This window comes from Oryzias melastigma, linkage group LG21 (genome assembly GCF_002922805.2).
Source record: "Oryzias melastigma strain HK-1 linkage group LG21, ASM292280v2, whole genome shotgun sequence".
NCBI lineage: Eukaryota > Metazoa > Chordata > Actinopteri > Beloniformes > Adrianichthyidae > Oryzias > Oryzias melastigma.
The window spans coordinates 22,075,141-22,100,628 of record NC_050532.1 but is presented as its reverse complement, the minus strand read 5'-3'; the positions used below and the strand labels follow the sequence as shown (position 1 = coordinate 22,100,628).

At 40.8% G+C, this 25,488-nt stretch overlaps 3 protein-coding genes across 4 annotated transcripts in view; all 3 read right to left on the bottom strand.

Moving 5' to 3' along the window:
* The window catches only part of gsk3ba (glycogen synthase kinase 3 beta, genome duplicate a), a 42,279-nt gene extending 40,287 nt beyond the window's left edge, over window positions 1-1,992 (bottom strand). The window contains exon 1 of one of the 2 annotated variants that reach the window (XM_024286444.2): window positions 1,059-1,992. In XM_024286444.2, coding sequence (XP_024142212.1) covers window positions 1,059-1,146 — 88 coding nt within the window. In that variant the 5' untranslated portion in view covers window positions 1,147-1,992. The remainder of the gene's footprint in view (window positions 1-1,058) is intronic. The other variant, XM_024286445.2, reaches the window with a different exon arrangement.
* A 2,309-nt stretch (window positions 1,993-4,301) lies between these two features.
* On the bottom strand, window positions 4,302-18,843 carry gpr156 (G protein-coupled receptor 156). The gene is made up of 10 exons (XM_024285908.2): window positions 18,589-18,843; window positions 16,077-16,229; window positions 11,059-11,186; window positions 10,849-10,978; window positions 10,660-10,770; window positions 9,939-10,064; window positions 9,764-9,859; window positions 8,608-8,844; window positions 7,959-8,117; window positions 4,302-5,771 (listed from the first exon to the last, which is right to left on the bottom strand). Exons 2-10 carry the CDS (start codon window positions 16,215-16,217, stop codon window positions 4,497-4,499), a joined length of 2,403 nt encoding a protein of 800 aa, XP_024141676.1. The 5' UTR covers window positions 16,218-16,229; window positions 18,589-18,843; the 3' UTR covers window positions 4,302-4,496.
* Window positions 11,222-14,093, bottom strand: LOC118597940 (zinc-binding protein A33-like). Its single transcript, XM_036209760.1, has one exon. It carries the CDS (start codon window positions 14,091-14,093, stop codon window positions 12,462-12,464), a length of 1,632 nt encoding a protein of 543 aa, XP_036065653.1. The 3' UTR covers window positions 11,222-12,461.
* Window positions 18,844-25,488: the final 6,645 nt, after the last annotated feature.

Sequence of the window (25,488 nt, the reverse complement as noted above, 5' to 3'; positions counted from 1 at the left end):
AGTTTTACAGTCCAGAAGTAAGTATGATACTAGGTGTGGAACTAGACTTTCTCCTGGTTTGCAATGTGTCACAGTCCACTAGTGCCAAAGCCCAGAGGAGAGCCTCAGTGTCAGGCCTACAACCACACATCCTGATCACATCAGTGCCTTGAGGCCCCACTGCATTCCTTTAAGACTAATGTATTCCCCCTCAGACACACCCAAGTGAGTAAAGGTAAAACAGGGATGCTGCTTCTGCAGGTGTGGCTACTACTGACCTGGAATGTATTTATTTATTTCCACATGATTGGATCATAAAACCAACTAAGAAGGTGAAATCTGTGTAATAAACTAAAATATGGGTCATGTAACTGTGAAGCAGACTGATCTGAAGCTAAATTGATTATTGACCACCTAATCTAGGATATGTGGCCTTCAGCTAACATATCAATCAATACGGTTTTTTTAATTGTGAGAAAAAACTACATAAAATCAAGCAGACTTTTCTGCTCAGCTGATCGACAGAGGCAGTCTCGTGGTTCTCTGAGCAGACACCCTGGACTGATGCGCCCCTTTCGACACATCCCCAAGACCTGGTGGCTCCACGGAGCCAGCCCCCCTCCAGGACCGCGTCAGTTTCACCCGAAACAACTGCGGGGCGCACCTTCCGCTCTGACACTTGCGTAATAGCTATCGCTTTAAACCCACTACGCCTATGATTGGTGCTGTATAGTAATGCGGCTGTGTGAACTAATCTGCATTTAGGTGTCACGGTGATCGAAACGGGACGTGGTTTCTGACCTGGGTCGGTGCCAACGCGACCACCCCGTCGCCTGGCCCTGCCCTGCCCCGGCGCGGCCTGCTCGGCTGACCGGCAGCCGCGTGCGCTCCAGCAGCAGAGAGAGCGGCGCGCGCGCGACTCAGTCAATATCAGTGTGTCACAGATACGTGACAGGGCTAGCATGGCTAGCGGTATGCTAACTCCCCTGCTTCGGTTATTTTACGGGGCAAAAAAAAAAAAAGAAGAAAAAAGAACCCACGCGGGGGCCTGGCACGCGCAGGCAAGGCTGCATACTTACTGCTGACTTTCATGCTGCCGAAAGCTGAGGGCTGCGGCACTGGTTTGCAGCTCTCCGCGAAGGATGTGGTCCTGGGCCGACCCGACATGATCCAATCCCTTTTTGATTCTCTCGACTGGGAAACTGCTAGACAACAGGGCTGGTCCGTTCTCCGAGGCTTCTCATCCAAAAAGGGATGATAGTAAATTCGTATCAGTCAGTGATTCACAGGACAAGCAGGAGACCCTTTTAATCCCACGATTCTTCTCACTACTTTATATAACCTGATCGACTACGCTTCGTTTCCTCCTCACGCGAGCATTTCCTCGTCGTATTCCTGATTTTTCCTTCAACAGTTCTCAGAAGACGACTAAAATAGTCATGAATCTGGACCTCTCCCTTTGGCCCCCACCGTCTAAAAAGCTACTGCAAGATTTTTTTCCGGGATGAGTTCCATAAACCCGAGTCCGTTCCGTTGTCGATCCGGCGCGGATTGCGGCTTCGCGGGTCTTCCTGTGTCGAGTCCGGGTGAACGCAGCTCCTCTTCATATCCCGATGTGAGGGCTCAATGATCCGACTGCCATGGCGGTTCCCTCGCTATACACCAGCCTACAGCCCGTCCAACGGAAAATCTGCCAGCAGCCCAAGTCTTTATAGCCTGTAAACTAGCGCCAATCTCGATCTTGAATCTTTTTCCAAATCTCTGGGAAAGGTTAGCTTCTTGGAAAATCTTGGTCTTTAAGGTACAGAGTGCGACGATATCGGAGGTCTTTTTTTATTTCTTCCCCATAGGTTTCAGGCTCTCAGTCTTTGTCGCTACGCATTTTACGTACGCCATCGGCGTAACTAGCTACACCAAACGCCACGCGACCACGAAAAGAAGTTCACGCAGGTTACGCAATCCCCCATCGAGAATAGCAAAACAGCGAACGTGCGAGCTCTGAATCTGGGGTGGCAAATCCAGCCAATCACAGAGGATATCCTTCAAAAATGGGCGTTGACCGTCCTCCTATTGTCCAATCCGAACGTGACCCTTGAACACCACATGGCATAATTTGCTTTGCGCCGCCCTCGCGACTTCAAAGGCTTTTTCCTGTGACGCGAGGGGGACAGTGGGCGGAGCTGAGATTGAGATTGATGGGTTCTGTGACCAATGAACGCCCGAAACCCGACTGTGAGTTCAAAATGGTCCAGCTGTCACCGAGCACCGCTGGTCATGCAGCACTGTTGCTATGTTAGTCATAAAAGCCCTTCCTCCTGCTTCTCCTACTCAGCCCTCGAGCTCATCCCGTTAATTAGCGTCAAATTGCAAAGAAATTGTGATTAATGTGGGGGTGTGCACTATATCAGTGCTGTTCTCTCCAGACATACTTTCTAAATTTATTTACCTTTTATGTTTGACTATAAATTTTAAGTGCCATAAATAAAGTTGCAACATTTATTATTCATATTTTTTATTTTAATCACTCAAAATCAATCGTCATTTTATTTATTTATTTGCAATTGCAACATTTATTTAGTTTTTTGTTCTAAAATGCAGCTAAAACCGCTTAAATAATAGGCAAAATTTCATTATGTGCTCAAGAAAAAAGGCTTTTTTCCCCCCTTTGTGATCGCTGGACGTCCAGTCTATTTATATTTTGCTATTGCATGTCAAAGGGAATTTCTCTGAGGCTGTCCTTCAGTAATGCACGTTCAGACTATAGCAATATTTCCAAAACAGGCAGCTAAGCAGAAGTAATGCAAGACACTCCTTCATAGCAACATATGCTTCTGGCAATCAAACGTCTCCCATCAGCACAAGTAAAAAATACACCGGAAGGGTAATGAAAAAAGAAAAGACAGTTATAAAAAAAAGAAGAGGGAATAGAATTTTATTAATGATAATGCAGCTTTTTTTAGCCATAAATTCCAAAGGGCTGAATGTGCCACTATGGGTCCTTTGGCAAGACCTTTTATACTCCTGCCTAACTATAAGGAGGTCCAAGTCTGGGTCTCCTTGTGCCAGTCCCCAGCCCAGCTAGAACACAGGGGGTGTCAGGAATCCAGCATAGAAACTCAGCAAAAACCAAATGTGTGAATCAGTGAAAGCTAATTCGCTGTGGAAACCCCTGATAGGAAATTTAAAAAAAGAAAGATACAGGAGGGATTCACAGCTCATGATGTGTTGATGCAACAAGCTTTCAATCTGATAGAAAAGAACAACTTTTAATGTCTAAACTCAAATCTTCTACTCAAAAAATCCGTCTCAGACTCTTTAAATTGAAATAATGTATAATGTGGGGTGAGGTTTTAGAATTATATGGAGGAAATATGGTGGAAAAATGTTGCACAATTAAAAAACAGAAAATTTTGGAAACATAAATTTGAAACGAGAAGCCTAATGTATAAATGTAAGGATATACATAAGGATATACATATAAATCAGAATGTTGTTCTACCATTTATTTTTTGAACACTTTAATTTCTGTTTATCATGTTTATCTTGGTATTTAAGTATTTTTATTTTAATTTGATCATCAAATCAAGAAAAGAACAAACTGAACTGATCTAAATTAAATTAAATTCAATTAAAATCTAAATAACAGTGGGGCTTTTTTGCAGAAAAATTATACATTTCCTAATAAATTGAAGTAATGGCCATGTTTTGTCCAGAGATTTAAAAATCTTTGATATGTTCCTTCTTTTTTTTTAATTTTTAAACACATCTTTTGTGTTTGAGAGATTTACCAAAATGCTACATAACTGTTGAAAACCTACATTTACACATTTAGTTTGTTTACATTATTAAAACTGAAGAACATGCAGCTTTATTACATAAAAATTATCCACTTTCATGCTTATTTTAAGAACAAAAACTTTGCTTTGGCTTTTTATGATCGATTTAATTTTCGGTTTTAGTTCCTATAGGGATTCAATTATAATTATAAATCAATTAATCTAAATCTGTTATTGAGTATTATTAAAATTTCAAGAAAACCTTCAATTTTTTTTCTAAATAAGTTATTTGTGAATCGGGATTTTGATAAAAGTAGATTCTGCTACAAAAAAGAGATGTAAGAATGAAAGAAAGTTATTTCTTTAAAAAGGAACAACTCTGAAATGAATGATTTATCATATTTAATGAAATGTGTTGGAAAACATTAAAAATAACCAAAACATCAACAAATAAATAATATAATAAATACTATATTTACAGAAAAAACTAACAGAATGAACATCTTATTTTTTAGGTGTTTTGCTATTTAAAAATTAAAGAAGAAGTTGTTGGTAAAAATTGGAAAATGACAGTAAAATGGTCCGAACTTTTTATAAATGTTGGTTTTTCAAATTAAAATCAAGAAGTTGTTTCTTCTCATATTTAAAAAGAAAACATGTCAGCCCTCTTGTCATTTATCTTTGAGAAATCTGTATTCAAGTGCTGTTAATGGATAAATATGGAATGTAAAGTGCAGTTTTTCACACAAAAGTGGGTTTGAGGTCTTCCTTGAACACCACGGGCCGCGCGGACGGGCAGAGGCTGATGTAGTCGTCAAACTCGCTGTCAGAGGAGTCTGAGGAGCTGTCTGAGAGCAGCGAGCCTCTCTGCATGCAGGAGTCGCAGTAAGGCCGGTGATAGTAGCAGTAATCCGTGGAGCTGCTGGAGTCGGAGTCCCAGTATCCGCTGGAGTCTCGGATGTTTTTGCGGAGCTGCTTGCGGTTGGCGGTCTCCTCCGTGTCCGCTGGAGCTGGAAGGTTCTGCCCCGGACACGAGTGAAATTTTAAGACACATCTTCTGCATTTCGCCCCCTCCTCATCCTCCTCGTCTCTTTCTACTTCCGGGTCGCTGCACGGATCATGGAAAACCCCGTCAGTCACAGCGTGACCTTCTGGAGACGGGAGGTCATAGTGGACTTTAGTCTTTCTGCAGCTGGGGGCTTGTGGGCCCTTGTAGAGACACGGAGGGGCCAAACCTCTTCTGCTGGAGTGAAAAGGCGGCCGACGCTTTCTCATCATGCTGGGGGAGATGCTGGGGTAGCAGAACAGGACGGGTGGATGTGGGGCCTGGGGTGTCTGCAGGGACAGGGGGGACTGTGTGTTGAGTTTCAGCAGGGAAGGGGTCCTGGGTGATAAACCAGGAGATCGGAGCGTGGTCTCCATGATCGCGTCCACACTCAGCTCCTGCAGGATCTCCTTCAGCTGCTCACTGCTCACAAACCCGGCTGGTTTTGTCTGTAAAGTTAGCCCACCGGGGCCGAGGAGTGAGTCCCCCTGCAGGGGGTTCAGACGTCTTTGGGTTTGCAGGGAGGTGACAAAGTGGACTGCCTCCTCCGCAGTCCTGGCGGGAAATGTGAGGGACGTCAGATCATCCCCCACTGTGGACTCCTTTAGCCTTGTGTTTGACTTTGAGACGTCTGTCGGAACCTCACAGGAGGAAGCATCCTCAGGAAGAGGAGAGGAAACTGACACCAGGGAGTTTGGAGCAGAGGAAGTCTCGTAGAATTCCCTTACAGGTAAAACAGGAGCGGGGGTCACATGACAGGAAGACAGTCTGGATTTCATGTCAAGTTGTGACAAAGAGGAAGAAGGGTCCTCAGACTGGAGCCCCATGGTCTGAGTGGAGGACGAGTTGAGGTTGGTGTCAGAACGGTCCATGACCCGTTCTCTGGGGGGTCGGCTCTCCGTCATAAGCCAAAGGAGTTTGTCTTTGGCGCTGTTAACCTGCTCCTGAAGGCTTTCAATGACGACATTTTTCTAAAAAAAAGACAAGAAAACAATAAATATTTCCATTTTTAAATAATCTATCAATGTGACAAATTGGTTTTACCATTGACTGTATAATAGAACTGGAATGAGTGTGACGTCACCCATAGAAAACGTCGCCTTTTTTTAAATTTTTGGTTGCCGCCATGTTGGAGCCAGACAACATCAATAAGCAGTGATTGGTCCAAGTCAGTCTAAGTCAACTTTTCTATGGCAACCAATCAGGAATGAGCTTACTGGAAGTCCACACCCCCAACATTTGAAAGTAGGCTTGGGAGAATCTGTCAAACATCTCAAATGTTCGACGTGAGGCCACATAATTTCATAAAGGCACCTGATTGGTCAATTTAAAACTTGAATAACTTGCACTACAGAAAAACAATGTGAAAAAAATGAAACATGTTACAAAAAGGTAGCAAAGCAAGGATGGTTAACTATAAGGACTGAATAATGACCGTTGTTTCTCAATAGAAGTTTATGGGATTATGCTTTTTGGAGCTCGCAGCTACTTCCTGTTTGGAAAACCAGGGGGAGGGGTCACTCAGTCCAGTTCTTATATACAGTCAATGAGTTTATTGTCTATGAGGAGCGATAATTAAAACACAACGATGGTTTTCAACCTACAGCACAGCTCTAATGTAAAAAGGGTTGTTTATCTTTCCATCTCACGTGATTCAATACAAGGTATGTAAAAGATATTAGATACGTATTGAAAAATCGATCTTTCAGTGAGAGTTACAGCAGAATTGATTAGAGATGTAAAAAATAGATACATGTTGAAAATTGATCGTTGCCATACATTATTATTTACAGCTATAAATGCCATATGAATATGAAATATCTAGATTTTAGCATTTTTCTCACAAGAATCGGACTGTATCATATCAACAAAAAGTCAGTTGAATCCTTTATGTATCGATTCGTGGACCATGTATCGAGATACACACCCTTATTCAATACACATCTCCATATATGGTTTATAAATCAAGTATTTCAACCAACTTTGTAGGGATACGATGGAATCCAATTATTTTACCTAAATGGATGCAATCTAGATATTTATTATTCATGTGGTTCATATTCATCTGGTAATTTTTAATTTCAGCAACAAAAACAAAATTAAAACCTGACATTTTGGGTCTTTCATACTGCTTTGTTCTTCGTGGTTAAACAGAATATGTCATTTTCAATTATTCAGCACATATACCTCACTGTGGTTCACCTTTCACCAATTGTAATTGACTTAGTAGAATCAAACTTGTGATTGGACATCTTTTTGTTTGTATCAAATGTACATAAAAAGAGAAAGACGGTGGAGATACAACAGGAAGACAAACTGACAAAGTTAGCCAGAAATGGATTATTTACATCCTGATCAAATTTATAACTTCTTATCAACATATTCTTGTTTGTATTTGTGGTTTTTGACCAATACTGCTGTTAATCTCAGTACTAGACTGATTTTTCAACATCTTTTGTCCTTTAGTACGGGAGAAAATGTGACTCATATTTCAAAATAAAAGTCAATACCAGAAAGGCTTTTGCATTTTCAAATTTACATGAGAACTTTTTGAAAAATGAAATATCAAATGTCTTTTCCTTTATCATTTTAATTGATTTACAGAATAAGCAGTGTTGAAGAAGAAAAAGGAAAAGCCGTTTGGAGGATTGTTGTCATTTTATTTTAACTTGACTTGGTTTGATTTGATTTTGTTTAATTTGATTTTCAAACAAAAATTAAAATGGTTAATTACCAGGGGTTAACTGATGCAGCAATATTTTAAAATTGAAAAGGCATTTCTGGTTTTAGCTTTTATTTTGAATAATGAGCCGCATTTGCTTCCATACTTTACATCCCTTGTAAAAGCTTTAATATCCACAACTTATCTTTCCTCATTCTCACCACTAGAGGTCAGCAATCACAAACCAGTACACTGAAACTTGAAACTGAAAATATTTCAAACCAAAATTCTCACTTTGGTCAGTCAAGGTAAAGAATATCTATTTAGTTAAGCAAAATATTTTTGGTTTCCTTCAAGGAGATTCTCTGTGTCTTTTGAATGACTGTTTGAAATCGTGACCTTTGGGGTCACGGGGTTGCAGGAGCTGATTCCAATCTGTCAGGCAAAGGTAGGATACACCGCGAACAGTCTGAGGGATTTTCCAAAAGTACATTACCTCACTCAGCAGTTTCTTCATGGAGTCGTTCTCTCCCAGCAGGTAGTAGATCTCATCATGGCTGTACATAGACGGCTGGCTCTTACTGGGGCTGCTGAAATACTTGGCCATCTGACTCGGGTTGTTCTGATCCTCCTCAAACTGTCGACACTGGGTAAGCTGTGTGATCCAAAAGCCACATTTCAGAGGAAAACGCAACTAGTTACAGTTGAAAAAGATAAACGGCTTGCCCAGCGGCAAAAAGACAGCAGAAGTGTTTGATCTCCGGTTTTCAGCATATGTTTAAGCACAGGAGTCACAGTTGAAATATTTCCTTCCCCTTCTCCGCGGAGGCATTCCTCCGCTGTAACGTAAACTCCCTTCCAGACTCTCAGAGTCATAAACCAGCTTCCTGCTGTCTAACAGAGTTTCGACTCATCCAAAGCTTTTGTGTGAATCACGCTCCACTGACAGACATGAAAACTAGAGACGCAGCATCACTGAGGTTTTATGGGCAAACTGAAAACATCATAGCTGTCAACCCCACCACCGTTTCTCATATCCGCCCACCTGAAGTTTCTCCCTTCTCCATTGAGAACAATAAAAACAACTTTCCTCTCTAGGGAGAATACTGGTAATCATGCAGCCGTTTAGTGTGTTTGCTTCATACCTGAGGCACAAACAGCATGCAGTTTGTGGCCAAAGTGCTGATGAAAATGGCTCCAGCTATTATGGCGTAGACCAGGTTGGGCCAGGCCTGCAGGTAGGTGGACACCGGGACGGCTACGGCAGAGGAGAGGGTGACCAGGGTGACGGCTGTTATGATGGTGGGAGACTGATTGACCGGAGGATGGCTGACGTTGCTGGTCAGTCCAGCCAGATAAGTGCCGTAAAGAAGGAGACAACCCTGAAGAGGAAGCCGTAGAAAGATGACAGAAATTTTAATAAAATGAAGAACTTTGCACCCTGGAGCAAAAATGTTGCCCCATTCCCGAAACTCGCTTCTAGTACCCAGAAAAAGATTAATTTTGGGTCAAGACTCTTAGGCCCACCTACGAAATTAAACTCCTGTCAAAGATTTTAATATGTCATATTCTAACTCTTTAAGCATCATTGGGAAGCTACAAAAATGTAGTAATTAGAAGTTGGAGAGATCGAACGCTGTTAGCGTGGCGAGCTAGCAAAAGTGGTATTCCTCTATTGCGCACACATTTTCAACTGGAATATCACGAAAGTTGAATTCACGAATCGTTGGCTCAAGCTGAACGAAAAAATATGACATGCCATATCAGCAAATTAAGAATGTGGGCGTGGTTAACAAAAAACGTCTGTTGCCAAGGAAATCCAAAATTTTACTTTTACGGATTCTTTTAAAAATGTCATAGACCTGTTTGTCTTCATCGGGCAATCAAAAAATAAAATGGTTGCTATGGAGATAAACCAATACAAAAGCTGCCATTTAAAAAGGAGAGAGTGAAGAGTGTGTAGCAGCTGCTCAGTCAGTGAGAACGGGTCAACTGCAGCTTTAATTGATAATTTAATGCACTGATTGTTATCATTTTCATATTTCAGTATTAAATCTGAATATATTTCGTGATATAATTTGAATAATTATTGAAGTGAAACAACAGCTTGGCCACAAATGACTTTTTTAAAACACAATTGGGGGTACTGTAGTCCAGATTTTAATCATTTTTGTATGTGGGAAAACATTTTTTAAATTTAGAAAATGCTAAAACAGGTCAAGTGTGTTAATGTGGAAATCCCAGATGTCAAAGCAGGGATTTGCTTCTGTATGTGGACACAGATTTAACAGGAATACCTGCCTTCTGCACAGCAATAATGATGATCCACACTTCTGAATACACAGAGGAACACGTGTCCAACTGAGATAAAGACGAGGAAACATCTCCCTGTATTACCTGCACAGAGAAAACAAGGATATTTAATAAACTGGCTCCGAAAAAGTCAGTTCAATGAAAAGAATGAAAAAAAAATCACCGTTGTAACTGCAGTCACTGACCGGGAACACCTCACAGGATCAGTGAAATTCCAGCCGGTAAGAACTATCACATCCACCATCAGCAGCAGAAACACCATCCCAATCAGCTGAATGTCCCGGATGATCTGAGATACAAAGAGAGGTCACGTGAGGGTTACCTAGACCAGGTGTGTTTATTCAATCAGAATGTGGAAACTTCTGATGGAGCTAACCAGCAGCTAGAAGGGCTTGGAGATTTGGAAAACAGCAAAGGTGAACGATCTCGAGGACCAGGAATGAGCAGCCCTGGTCATGTAGAATGCTTTTTTGAGTATTCCTCTGTGTACTAGCCCCTCCCAAGCCATGAAAATGAGCGAGTCCTCACAAGCTGATGTCACAAAGTAAGAACCCTTCTCAACTTTCCCTTCCAGGAAGAGTCTGAGCTGCCAGCCCCAGGCTAACATGAACACACTTTCTCTGCGAAGCTATCAGTGATCAGCTAGTTTTGTGAGCTCCATCTACTGGCTGGGAGTCGACTGAGGTAATCCTGAGGTATTTGTGACATGCAGAAGTAGTACCTTGCAAAAATAATACAATGTAATAAAATACAAGAGTGCAAGTAGGCTAACATTGGATTTTGGGGCATGCACAAATCAATCTGTGGTGACCCCTGATGGGATCAACGAAAAGGTGAAGAACAACCTCTGACAGTAGTACTGCAGCAGCAACATGCAGACTCACCACTCTCTTGTCTGGAACTCTTTGCGTGAACACTCTGTACAACCTCCACGTCTTCCCCAGAATCGGCCCAAACACCAACGTGCTCCCGAGGCAAAGCGTCCAAATCCGGGCCTGCACCAGAGAGCGGGGTAAGTTCACTTCAGGACATGCACTTTCACTGTCATTGTAACATGTCAGAGGCAGCCTTACTTGCAGCACAGACCAAGATGCTCCTCCATGGGAGCGGTCTTCCACAGCAAACAGGAACCCGCTGATGTAAGCGAGGACACTTCCACAGAGAGTCAGCACGTTGAGGTTTGGACTGGACATCTTCACTATCCTGATGATGTGAAGCACAGCCAGCTTAGTTTATATCAACCGTATTTGTGAGCTTTGCTTTATTTCACCCCCACACTCTACCTGTTATTTCGGAAGCGCACGGTGAAGAAGAGGAAGCAGAACGCCAGGAAGATGCCGCAGGAGAACAGAGTCCACATCACCGCGGTCAGAACCGGAGAAAGGGAACGCCGCTGGGGCTCCCAGTCTGTCTACACACAGAAACATTTATTCTGTTTTAAAGGAGCTTCGATGTTTTCATTTTCTTTATCAAAATCAACAAAAAGAAGCAAAGATTGCTTTCAGGAACGTTTATTTGGGAAAAAAGCACCAAACATAAAAACAGGGACGTTTTCATTAGTCAAAGTAAAAGCAGATTAGGAATTTAAAAATCCGATGCAAACTGTGTCTTTAACACGTTTTTGTGGTATTTTCCTGACAATGGAGGTCATATTTGAAGAAAATTAAGCTCAAAAGTTGAGTATGTCTTCAAAAAATGTGAATCAGGACAAAAAAAAATACAGAAAAGAAAGACTAGATCCATATATGTTTTTGTTTTCCTGGTCTGAGCTGGCTCCAAACTGTAAGCTAGCTTAAGAGCAATAGATGGAAGATAGGAATGGGGGCGGGGTTGCTCCCACTCAAAACTCTGGGGGTGGATTCCTAATAAACTTCCTGTTGCTCTGCAGAAACTAGATTTGTAGATTTTGGCTAAAAGATTGACTAAAATAGCTCAAAAGATGATTGGAGTGGGTCTTTAATAGACAGAAAGGTTAGATTGGGTGAAAAGCTACTTAAAGGGTAACCAAACAGGGAAGTTGGAGGCTGACTCCACCCACAGCCGAAATGTGAAAACCCAATCAGAGGGGTGGAGCTGGTATACTTATGACTATTTCCAATGAAACGTCTATGGAAATGGGTTCAAAACTCATATTCTTTCATCACTACGCACATTTTAAAGATACTATTTGGGCTCCACTTAAAAAAAGCGTCCACTGAACATGTTGAAACAGGAATTATTCCCGCTGAAATTCCCCTTTCTCAGCTTCAGAACTGGAATTGCGTTAATTGTGTAGTTCAAAGAATGTGTGTTATTTTGCTGTCGACAGAAATTTCCCCGGTGTAAAAGGGTTATGTAATGTTTATGGAGGTCAACAGCTAATAAAAGTTGATTTAAGGTTTGGTCAGCCAATTTGTGAAGATGGGAGACCATAACTCAACAATTCTAGACGTTGTTTGTGGTGTCCCTCAAGGTTCAGTACTAGGGCCAGTTTTATATCATCTTTACAGTAATGATGTTGTTAAAACATCACATGAAATGAAATTTAGATTATTTGCTGATGATACAAACATTCTGTTTTCTGATTTCAAATAACATTTTGAGGTCATTTATTTTAATTCATAATTTATATAAAATGTTCCTTTCTTATTATCCTAATTGTTTAATATGTTTTGTTTGAAATAAAGGGCTAACAATAAGAAAAAGGTCACATGTTTACTGGCAGAATGATGAGGGGAGCTGAGTTGACCCCGCTGTGGTTTCTGTGGGGGTTTAAATGGGGTAAAAGTCTTCCAGAGAAAGAATATCCTGTAAACGAGTAGATGTGAGTAAGAGAGTCTGGGTTGTAAAAGGAAACTTGTCCCCACCCCACGTCCACATACACCCCAACCCTCTGGGGTGGGTCCACCAGCGGCACGCAGACAGGAGGGCTGCTGAGTGCCCAGTATTTGCCCTCCTCTCTCATCCCGAGGGTCCAGTACCCTCTGTCAGGGTTCATCCAGTTCCCCCCTTTCCTCTGAACCGATTCCAGGGCAACTCCAACGTCCCACTCCGTCTTCCCTTTCACCTGGACCTCAAAGTAAAACCGTCCGGAGGAAAATCCCTCTTTCCCCAAAACACTGACGCAGGGATAGAATCTCTGCGGGTCAGCAGGGTGCCTCACCGCCACGTCGCCGTGGTAGACCTCTTTTTTGTTTTCGGAGATCACCAGTTTAGGATGAGCCGATTCAGAGTCCAGAGTTACGTCCACAGCGAACCTGCGACCGCGCTCGCACTCGGCCGCACAGAGCCTCTTCACCTCAGCCTTCACGGCCTCCTCCAGCTCCGATGCGGCCCTCCGGAGCGCCCTCCTCACTGCGCCCACGTACTCGGCACTCTCCACGCAGAGGTCATCCCACTGCCTGACCGCCGGGATGGTGGAGAAGTCTGGGAATTTCTGGAGCAGGTGGAGATCGTCCTCCGTGCGAGAGAGCAGCTCCAGCTCGTCTTTCCTGGTGTTTAACCTCTCGACCTCCCTCTCCAGCTCTGTTGTAGTCTCGGCGGCGTTGCTTTGAACTTGCCCGTGTTTTGTTTTCATCGCTTCAACCACCTCAGCTTGACTTTTGAGGAGGATTTGGATCAGTTTCTGGAAGATTTGCAAACTCTCCTCAATTTCGCTCTCCGTGTTTCTTTTGCTGAGATCGACGGCTTGATTGATTTCAAAGACGGTTTGTCGCCTGCAGCTGATCATCTCTTGGACTCTGACATTCATTTTCACTATTTGAGCTCTGCGGTGTCTGCTTTCATCCTCTATGCGCACAATGTGATGACCCCGATGGTCTGTCTTTGTGCAGACGTGGCACACAAAGCTCTGGTCCGTGGTGCAAAACCAATCCAGGAGTTTCTCGTGCTTCTTGCAAATTCTCTCCTGCATGCGCATCGTTGGGCTGATCAGGCTGTGCTTCTTGAGCATGCTCACCACATGATGGGGCTCCAGGTGAGTCTCACAGAACGAGGCCAAACAGTCCAAACAGGATCTGAACGCCTTCACTCTTTTCCCGATGCACACGTCGCAAGAAACCTCTCCTGCCGCCTGGTCCACCACGTCGATTTCACATTCGTTCTCCGTAAAGTGGGAAGCCACCTCTGATATGAAGGTGTTGACCTTGAGATCAGGCGCCATGTAAAACCTGTGCTTGCACACAGGACACTGTGTAAGATGGAGGCTCTGCCAGTATCTCTGAATGCAGTCCCTGCAGAAGTTGTGTCCACAAGGAGTGGAAACGGGGAGACGGAAGACGTCCAAACAGATGGGGCAAAGAAGCTGCTCCTTGGAGAGAACGCCCCCAGCAGATGCCATATCTGAGGAGACATTAACAGAAAATAACAGGTGGGATTTTATGGGATAAGTCAGCTCAGCTCTTTACAGTTTTGGCTTTCTTTTATTCTACGAAGCTCCAGAAATAGAATCGCCTGCTGTTACATTTTAGCAGTTTGATTTAAGCCGTTCAAGACAAAACACTACACAAAGTTACGAATATATTCAAATGTAGCTCAACAGAAATATAATAAAGCATAAAACTAACCTTTTTCCTCAGAGGTGCAGAACAGACTTTGTGTTCCTCGTCTTTGACTTTGGTTTCGTTTCCTCTCGTCGGTGTTGTTATGGAGTAAATCTCATCTATCCTTCTATTAAAGGCATCAGTGACAGGGGTTACACTAAACATAGCTGCAGTAGTCCATCCCCTCTTTACCCTCTCTGCTGTTCAGCTGCCAATTTAAATGGAATAATATCAAGTTTAACTATGTGGACATTTTTAGAAGTTATGCATATTTTCGGACTGATCAACATATACAAACTTCATAAAAAATTTAAAATTATTAGATTAGCTGATCTGAAAAGACATTATACAAGGGGAAAATGCATTTTCAATAAAAACTTTAAAATACATTTTAAACATAAAGTATTTAGAGCCAAAAAGCAATAAGCTAAAATAGAAAATAAACTTATGTAACTCAAGACTTTGTGTTTTTTATCAGCATTTGTTTAGCTGCTGAGCAAAATGCCCCAGTTTTATGCCAAAAATGCATTAGTGTAGTATGTAAATATCAAAATCCAAAGCAAATCATCATTTTTTATACAGTTTTTTACAAGCTCCACTCAATTCTGATGCATCCACTTACAGACAAATAGATCCATGAACGTCTTTGTTTTCCTCATCCGACCACACACTTCTGGATCAAAACTGTACGGCTGGATAGATCCACTATCCACTAATGTTAGCTTAGGTTTGTGAGGAGCTGTAAGCTAGCAGGAGAAGCTCTCAGTATTGGGGGAGGGGAAGAGGGGGCGGGGTTGCTTCCCATCAACAGCCCCACCCACAACTCAGAGGTGAATTTCCTGGTGCTCTGGAGAAGCTATGTTTTACAAAACTATTGTTTTTTTTTATTATTATTTTGGGCTTAAACTGTAAAAAATTTAATTAAAAGACCATTGGTAACACTTTGAACAGATGATCAGAATGGGTCTTTAAGCTGAAATGTTTTCTAGTTAACATAACACTATTTTACACTATAAAATCTTGCAATCCTAACTACATGCAAATATTTAAATGAGCCATTAGACAGTAAAATCACAATATCAATCTGTCAAGAGGCCAGTTTACTGAAACTGGAGTAAATTGTTTAAAATGAGGAGATAGAGTTAAATTATTGGAATGGGTTTTTTTGAGCAATCAAAATGAAAACCAAAGTAAAACAGTAGAAATATTCATATATGTTATTAACTAATTAAAAACACATGTACATCCACATACACAAATGTGTAATTAACTTATAATCACTCTTAATCATAAATAGACCTATTAGCTCCTGTGCATAGAGTACATGACACATTTAAACCATTAAATAGTGAGTTTTTTTAATGAGTTTAATTATTTGATTAAAAGGGAGTCTTAAGAAGCAAACAATGTAATTTGACGCTTATACTATGCTTTACTTAACCTTTAATTTTTCATTTTTACACAATTAATATTAATTTATTATCAGTTTACCATCACAGCATGACTTTGAGGTTAAGATATTAGATCATAAATTCTTGAGAAACAATTTCTGTAAGATTTGTGATCAACAGGACAAAAAATACCAAAAGAGTCACCTGTTGGTAATTTTTTAAAGTGTTTTTATGCTCCTTAAATGTGACAAAAACACATTTTTAAGAGAATCGGGCAGTGAGTGTTCCGCCAAAGGAACATCAGCACTGAGTACTAATGTCAAGACTGTCCACGAATCACACTTTAGCATCACATCTGTTCATTTATCTGGTAAAGGAAACAGAAGTTACCTTGATTAAGCTGCATAGTCTCTGCAGAATGTCCAGCCCCTCCTGCCTGCTGACCTCCAGCTGGATGTTGCAAAGTGGGGACTCGCAGCGGGAGCTGCAGTTCAGCTCAGTCTCCATGACTCCAGCCAGACGTTCCACCATCACATAAACATCCTGTTTGATCAAACAACAATAGGTTAAACACACGTGTACACCGATGTTCAGGAGAAAAGGAAAATCTTGCGTCAGTTATGACTTTTTCCATCAAATGTTTTATGAAAATAAAAGTTTTGATCATTTTTTATTTCTAGGATGCTGATTGTTCCATCCCACTCCATTTCAGGCAATCTATCCTTGATTGCTTGAAATAAACCATTTCTAATCTAATCTAATCTAATCTAATCTAATCTAATCTAATCTAAGACTGCATTTTTGTGATATGACTATTTATACTCATTTGATCTTCTTTTACTTATTTTACCCTATTCTTATACTTTATTCTTTTAGCAAGAGTATGAATGACACACTGACCACTTTTATATTTCGTTGTACCTTCGACAATGACTATAATAAATCTATTCTATTTTATTCTTTTACTTGCATCCGCTTGCAGACAAATAAATCCATAAACGTCTTTGTTTTACTCGTCTGACCTGATATCTGACTAAAACTGAATGACTGGATAGCTCCAATATTATTCACCTTTTTTTTGTTGCACCGCTAATGTTAGCTTGTAAGGTGTGGGGCTGTAAGCTAGAGGGAGAGAGTGTAAACAGAGACCCTTCAGGTGTGGGAAGTGGGGCGGGGTTGCTCTGCAGCACAAGTCAGAGGCATAAATTTATAATAAACGAAGCAAAAACTATTTCCTAGAAAACTAAACTTTAGACTTTTGCTAAAAAATGTCAAAATCATACATAAAATAGATCAAAGAGGCTTAAAGAGAGATAATAAACACACAATAATGTTAATCTATGTTGTTTTTCATGGTTTAGAGGTCATCCTTTAGTTCCTGGAGTCATCTTAGCTGATGACTGCTTTTGTGTAAAATCTCTTATGAACTCCATGAACAGTTGTTGGTCCTGTGTCCACCACAAGGGGGCGCTCTGACAGAAACTAGGTCAAACCCTTGAGCAGAGCCACAAGAACAGCCCAGTATTAAACTTAAAAAGACAATAAACGGCTGATGAAAAGTCTTTTTCATGGCATTTTTTAGGAAATACAAATCATAGAGGTTTTGTTTTTGCAGGTTCACCGTTGGCTCACTCTGTCTGACATGACATACACCGTACCAGTAAAAAAAATCCCAAAAACCAGCAGCTTGTCACTCTTGCCACAGGCATTTTTACGAGGCTCCCCCTTGTTGCACAAACATGCTGGAGATGAAATTACGAGGCACACCTGAGACTCTGGCTCGGAACGAGACTCAAAGTCAGTCTAAGTTCTGCAGTGGGTGACTCAGCGAGACAAAGTGAGCGCGTCCGTCCCAGCGGTCAGACAGGTGAGTGTTAGCACGCCAGGCATCATGTGTCTTGTCTGAAGGATGACTAAGACAACCTGGGAAATCTTGGGTTCCTTAATAAGTTGAGAATGAAACGAATATCTAAATATGCTCACTTGGAAACCAAATCAAGAGAACAAACGTCGCTCGCAGAACAATGAGGCCCTGTGGGAAACATATCTGGGAAATGTCTTTAGTTCCTGTTCATGTCCTGTCGTCACTTTCCAAGTTTAGATTTGAGTTTCTTCCCGCAGGAAAAGCCGACAGACGGAGGCATTTCCTCCGACCTTTTTGCTGGTGGATCCCGCCGCCGCGCAGAGGTCAGCAAAGGTCTACCTGCATCCAGCTGCAGGAGGACTCGGGGTCACCGCCTGAGCAGCACGTGACTCTGAGCGGCGCCGGGGTTCACGGACATGTTTTAGCACTTCAATATAAGGAGTGTCTTCTTAAGTCCTGAAGGCGAAACCACAAGTAATACCGGAGCAACATGTGTGTGTGGGATGGGCCTCACCTGAATGCACATTAGCTTTAACGCTTCACTTTCTTTTCTTCGGGCTGAAAACAACTTTGTTTGCGTTTCCGACAAACTTCTGAGCCCAGAGAGGAAACAAAGACCCAGTGATTTGAAAAAAAAAAAAAATTGAAATAAATAATCCACTCTTTGTCCTGTCAGTCACTCCGTTGGGAAGATTAGAGGCCACTGCCAGATGCCGGGCCAGTTCAGAGGCCAACGGTGAAGCATTCTTTTGGAGTAAATAATCCGTTTATAAGTTTATTCTTTAATCTGAGTCAGAATGCATGTTCTGGCAGGCATTTGTGGGCATGCTACCCACTGGTTTTTATCATTTGCACACAAAGATTAACAAAAAATATCATTATTTTGAGGAAAAGTGATGTATAAATCAGGAAAACATACAGAAAGGAGGAAATCCTTTCAGAAACAGTTACATATAATGCTATTAAAAGGAATAAATTGGTTGAAAAGTCTAAAATTGCTAATGAAAATTTAAAAATAATAGTGATCAGAATGCAAACCTTGCTCTTCAAAGCACCGTGTAGATCCCATCACCTCGTCCCGCGTCAGAATCCATGGACGCATCAAAGCCAGGATTAAAATAAAGTCAAAAGTTTTATACTGCCACATTTCTACATGATCCCCGTCGCCTGGAAATGAATCCCAACCGGAAGGTTCCTGCCTCTCAGGGAAACTACACCAGACTGTTGCTGTTTCCATCTGAGCTTTGAAGGAGGGAGGGAGGTGCTCGTCAGGATGGGAGGTGACTCCGTTTGGACTCCGGCCGCCTCCTGAATGATGTTACCGGGGGGGGTTCTAACGGTCTGAGGGCTGAACTGGGCGGCACGAGGGACAGGCAGGGTCTTACCCATCCACTAATCAAAATAAATAACTCCACATCAGCCGTTGTTTTATGGAAAGAGGGACTGTTTGTTTGAGTGAGTGTTGGGAGGGAGGATTCCTGGAAAAATCCTATTCATTTCCGGGGGGTATATTAGTAAATTTATGAAGCACATGAAAAATAGTTTCACTTTTTGTCTCTCTTTATGAGGATTTCTTCCGCATGCTACAGGAGGTAAAAAGTGTCGTTAAAAAGTTGATTATAGTGTGAGCCTTTTCTGTCATTCCTGATGAGGGAGCGCCACGAATGACAGCTGACAGGAAGGAGATTTCTGCTCTCACAAAGAAGGAAAAGACACATTTTTAGTCCCCCAATGAGACATTTTCTGGATTTTTGCCCTGCGATTAGTCAGCAAATTGTCCTTTGTGGGTGGGTTAGGCTCCAGCAACCCCAGGTTTAGAAAATGGATTGTTGGCGCAAAAATCAACGTCATTGTTTTCCTCGTCTGAGCTGGAATCTGGTTTAAAGCAGTAGCTCCAATTTAGCTCATAATTTTTGTTTCATCAGTAATGTTAGCTTGAAGGGGCTGTAAGCTAGGGGGAGAGCATGTAAACAGAGGGGAATGGGGGCGGGGTTGCTCCTCACCACTAATCCCACCAAATTTCTAAAGAACTCCTGCCGCTCTGCAGAATTTTTAAACGTTGCCTCAAAACAGCATAATTATAATTAAAAGATTACTAGGAGCCACTTTACAATAAGTCAAAAGATAATCGGAAAATGTCTTCACATTTTCAAGAAAAACCTTCTATCATATTTGGCTGCAGTGTTGTAAAGGTCATGGTTCAAATCCCGGCCGGTTCCTTTCTTCATGGAGTTTCCGTGTTCTCCTCCTGCAAACATAAGTTTTCTCTAAGATCTCCAGCTTCCTCCAACGGTCCAAAAACACACTTCATGGGTTAACTGATGATTCCAAATTGAGTGTTGCAACAAACTGACAACCTGTTCACCCACCTGCAGCTGACATAGGCTCCAGCAACTTTCTGACCTTGTAAGGGATTTAGGGAGTTCAGAAAACGAATGCATAGACATTATAGTTTATAATATTTATGAGTTTTTATATGTAACATTACAAATAATAATTCCCTGTTTGCTATTTTCTATTTTAATCTTTCATTTTTTTAACTAAAAATAATTTAATTCATTAATTTTTAACTTTATAGCAACAATACACTTCCTGCAGGGACACGTGGTGGCGGGAGTATAATGCTTGGGGATTGCTGGGGTGCTGCAGGCACAATAAATATTAGTAGGGATCATTTAAAATATGAGGAATTATATACAAAATAGCATAATTTTAAAATATCTACTGTTTGGTCAAATCCAACTGTCTTCACCGCAAATGCAGATCAAACTCGTGGAGAGTTTTAAAAAAATAATTGTTCCTCCATTACAGCCTAGCCTTTTTATTTATTGTATAATTGCACATGCATGTTCTCCTTGTGTTCAGCACTTTGGGGCTCCTTGGCTGGCGGTGCAGGTGCTTTATAAATGAATGAAGTGAAATGAAATAAAGGTCAAAAAGTCTTAAAAATTAGAAGTCTTAATATTTCTTCAAAAGAGTAAAGAAATGAGCAAAAAAAGAAATCTGGAAATCTGGTCACTTTATATGTTTCCTTAAACTAAGAATATTTTGCTATTAAAAAAACTTTCTTAATTAAATTTAGGGGTGGAGCCAAGGGGAGGGCAAGGGGGGAGGGGGGGGGATCTGCTCCTCCAGCAAAAAGCTTCGGCCCACATTTGTCCCTCTAATTTTTAAGGCAATATTAGTGTTATTTTTGAAAAAGATTATTAAATCATCAATACAAGCTCATTTAAAAATAGCATAAGCAATATTTTTGAATGGAATAAAATTGCTAGAAATACATATTTTTGATCTCTTCATTTGTAATGGTCTTACACTCTTCATCTTGTGAACCCCTTCACTCCTTATAAATTGTTCTAGCTCCGCCCCTTAAATATTATTTGTCTTGCAAAACAGAAAATAGGACTTTTTTTTCTTTTGAAACACGAGTCTTTTTACTTTACTAGTTTTGCAATGTTTGAGCTTAAACTCAGTCCTGTTAAAAATCCAGAATGGTCATTTAAGGTCATTTTGAATTAGGTTGGAACCAAACATATTTGGTCGAGTTATTTTTTTTTTTAAACAAAATAAAATTGAAATGAATTGAATTTTATTCATATCCCAAAGGATAATTTCATCTGTTATGGCACCAAAAAAGTCAAAAAGTTGCATTAAAAAAGAAAAAAACATCTATGAAATTTACTAAATACATAAATAATTACAAATAATAAGTTAAAAACATTAATAATATAGGATATTGACTAGTAACATAGCATATTAATATTATACACATATATTAATATAAACACATACACACTATGAGGGGCCGTACAAGACAAATAATGTCTTGTACGGCCCCTCATACACACCTGCACATTCACAAACACATATCGTCCTATAAACATAATTATATAATGCACACACACATATCTACAATGACTATATATAGATAGATACTTTTATTACAGACTCAAGGTCCATTTGCCACAAAGACACAACAGATAAAGTACTTAAAAGCAATAAAAGAATGTACATATATATAATAAAAAATGTAAAAAATAAAATAAATAAAAAGAGACACTATGATAAAAGTACAAGAGCCAATAAAAACAATGACATAAAATTACAAAGTATTGTAAACTTAAAAAAACAATTGCAGACTTAAAAAATTAAAAACATAAACATATACATGTAAGTTGATTTTAGATTTAAATAGCAGCATTTTACAGTCTGATGGGTGTGCAGAGGAATATATATTTATATATATAAAAGTATGTTTTTTCTTTGACTTTAAATATAGAACTAGTAATTATTACCCACAAGCATTGAATAATTTATATCATTTTTTCTCCTTTTTAATCAAAGCTTTGATCCTTTTTTCATGTTTTTCATGCTTAAATTCACCAGAAACAAACATCAACATGCGTGAGAACCAAGAAAATGAAGGATCATTTCGTGATTATTACGGTTAAACTTTGAGAATTCAGTCGATGTCACGATAAAACAGCTGTTGAACCCAAAGCGTGACCATCGAGTTTCTGAAACCATCAGGTTCATTCAGACTGAAATAGCAGCAGGTGGAGCGGAATCCTATTACAGGTTATTTTAATAATTGATGTTCAGGTACAGGATTACTGTTCAAAAAGCAGGAGTCAGAGTGGTGGAGTGACCTGCATGAAACTGGATCCATTCCTGTTTACCGAGGTAACCAGGGATCAGTTCAAACGCCGGGACATTTTAATTAACAAATACAGAGTCGGTTACAGTCTCTCCGTGGATCATCATATTGTCCACATGTAGCAGCTGGAAACCCACCAAAAAAAACAAATAACAAGCAGAGTTTTTACGCTGACGACACACCGTTTCCTGTTGAAGCCCTGCTAACAGACTGTTTCCTGACGTGGAAGCATCTGCACTTGTGATTCCGATTTGCCAACGAATCCCGTGTTTCTATAGAAGTGGAGACTGTGTGGGTGAAAGTGTGGAAAGCATCCGATGCTCCTCAGGCATGCCCGGGTCTGCCCGCTAAACAAACCCTTCCGTGAAACGGTTCTGCTCCTCTTGAAGCGTTACTATGGGTCGGGATTAGCAGCTCACGATTAAAGCTCCCAAACAAGTTCCAGTCATGGTGTGTCTAATACAAACCACCAGCCCACTCGCTTTTCAATGATAATCCTGCAGTTACATAACAGTAGCCTGTTTATCTGCAGAAGCAAAATCATTAGAAAAGGGAAACTTCAACACAAGGACAATGCAGTTTAAGTTGTAGTCACAACTGCCTCAGATGGTGAAAAACGTGTAGCGGGCCCACAGGAAATATCAAGCGTGTAGACCGCTCAGTGAACTCTGAGAGTAAAAAGGTTTCATGCACATTAGTGAAAGGTCATAGTGAGCACTTATACAACACGCAAAGGTAAATACGGATGAAATAGATGCAGACCTGCATGGATTTTTGAGATTTTCACCCCCAAAAACCTGTATAATAAACGTTAGTGCTGTTCAAGTTCAATTCAGTTTTATTTTTATGGCCCAATATCAAAATGCAATCATCTCAGTGGGCTTATTGGTAACTGTACATAGACGTAAAGTCCATCATAAAAAATATAAACAGTTACTGCCCTTAGACTTCTTCTCAGTGAGGAAAAACTCCTAAAAAAACAATTTGGGGAAAAAATAAGAAACCTCAGAGGGATCCTCTCCCAGGACGGACAGGCGATGTACCAGGATTGTTAAATAAGAATTAGCTCATCTAACTCTACAAGTACATCTTTAATAGTATAGATGAGCTTCATCCAGAAGGGCTGGGGGACAACTGGGGATGTGAGATGTGCCAGAGGCCAGGTCCACTGACAAGAACAGACGAGCCACCTGGAATCTCTCCAACTCCGAGACGCAAAACGAGCCTGTGACGAGGTCCACGGCCTGGAACGGGAGCACAGACGAGCAAGTGATGAGGTCCACGGCCTGGAACGGGAGCACAGACGAGCCAGTGACGAGGTCCACGGCCTGGAACGGGAGCACAGACGAGCCACCTGGAAAGTGAAATCTCTCCCGCTGTCCCCGGTGAAGAGTGGGAAAGAAGGACAACACGTGAATCACACTGCGCCAAATTTCGGTTCTAAATTTGGGAACGAGACAGAGTGTATTTTGTGTGGACGTCCTACGGGTGACCGTCACTTATGCTTTACTTGCACACCTGTGCAAGAAGCATTTGCATGTGGTCAGTGGGGAACCAGTCCGACCATCTTCCTGGAGTTAGGGCAACTTCCATTAGCCTTAAGGATCCTTCTCGGTACCAGATGTATGACAATAGCACGTTCCATTTCCAGTGGTCTTTTATGCAGTTTTTAGCCCAAATCAAAAAGCCTGTGGGGTTTTCTAGAACCTTTCTGCAGCGCAGCAGGAGATCATTAGAAATTCTCCTCTACGCTATTTAATAATATACAGTAAATAAAGTAAAAAAAAAGTTAATTTGAACCCTTCAAACACATGTACTCACCTGTTTTCTCCTTAGATAGTCTTGCAGGGATTAGTGAAGCTTTTCCTGGTTCACCTGTAACAGAAATCTACAAAAATATATCTAGTAGCAGCATCGATGACAGATAAGGAAGTTAGTAACTAGTGAAAACTCACCTTCAGGTGATCCGACTTCTCTTTGCTTCCTCCCATCTTTAGCTCAATCCAGATCATTCACTCTGGGATTAGCCACAGAGCTTTTACACACAAAACCTAATTGTTGTGAGGGGTTCTGCCTGTCATCGGCTGTATGAATGCATTCAAAAGCAGTCATGTGTGAGGTCTGGTGTTGTATGAATGAACGGTAGGTTTCTGACACGGGCCGAAAAGAGGATTATTGAATCAAACCTAAACCCCAGAAACACTTTGATCACCGTCCACAATCTATGCATGATCACACCAGAAATGTAGAACTAACACAAGCAATCATCTATTACCTCATCAGTGAGTCACTGCACTTCAGTTTGACTTTTCTGTTAGCAATCACAACAATATGGTTAACATGTAATTATGTCATCTCTGTGCATGTGTGTATAAATAAGCTCAAACTCCTGCCGTCTCTACGGTTTCCAAGGAGTTTGTTGCAAATTAAGGGTTGTAATAGAGGCAGCTGTGGTCGAAGACGATTCAGAACCAACGAGTGATGTTCATTCACGGTATCTTTTGTGCCAAACGGATTAAAAAGAAGCAGTGAAGGTGGAGAAAGAAATGAATAGAAACTGTGAAAAGAGGCGGGATAGAAAGGAACGGCATGAGTACACGTCTTCTGTCAGGTGATAACGAAGTCTCAGAAGGCGACCGCACGTCTCCATGTCAGAAAGGGTCGTCATTGTTTAGATTTAAGGAAAGAATTTGCATTGAAAAGTAAATCAGATTACATAAAAGACAAAGAATGGATGAATTTAACAGGAGAAACAAATTCACAATGAAAGTCTGGAGGGAGAGTTTTGAGGTTCCAGACTAGATACTCGTTTATACACATCATCAAATGACAGTTTTAGGGCCACCATAAAAATAAACAGTTTTCTAAAAAGAAAGTCATAAAATCAAGAGGAGAAAATTGTAACTTTACAAGAATATTTTTTTTAATATTATGAGAAAAATTCTAACAATTTTGAAATTTTTTTGTAGATTTATGAATAAGATTTTATAAACATAAAGTTATAATTTCACGAGTCAAAAAAAGCTATGCGTTCAAACGTTATGTAAATGAGCGCTTCGGATGTTGCTTTGCAGGTTTCTACGACTGTTTTGGGCTCTACGTATAAAATTATCGAAGGCACCATGATTGTTAAACCAGGTCGGAATTTGACCAATCAGGGGCTCTGATTTAGTGGTGATGAATCAAATGATGTCCAAACGTTAGTCAAATAAATACAAATAACTGATGGATAATTGTCATATAGTCACTTTCTGTGATGTTTGCGCCTCATAAGAACTGCA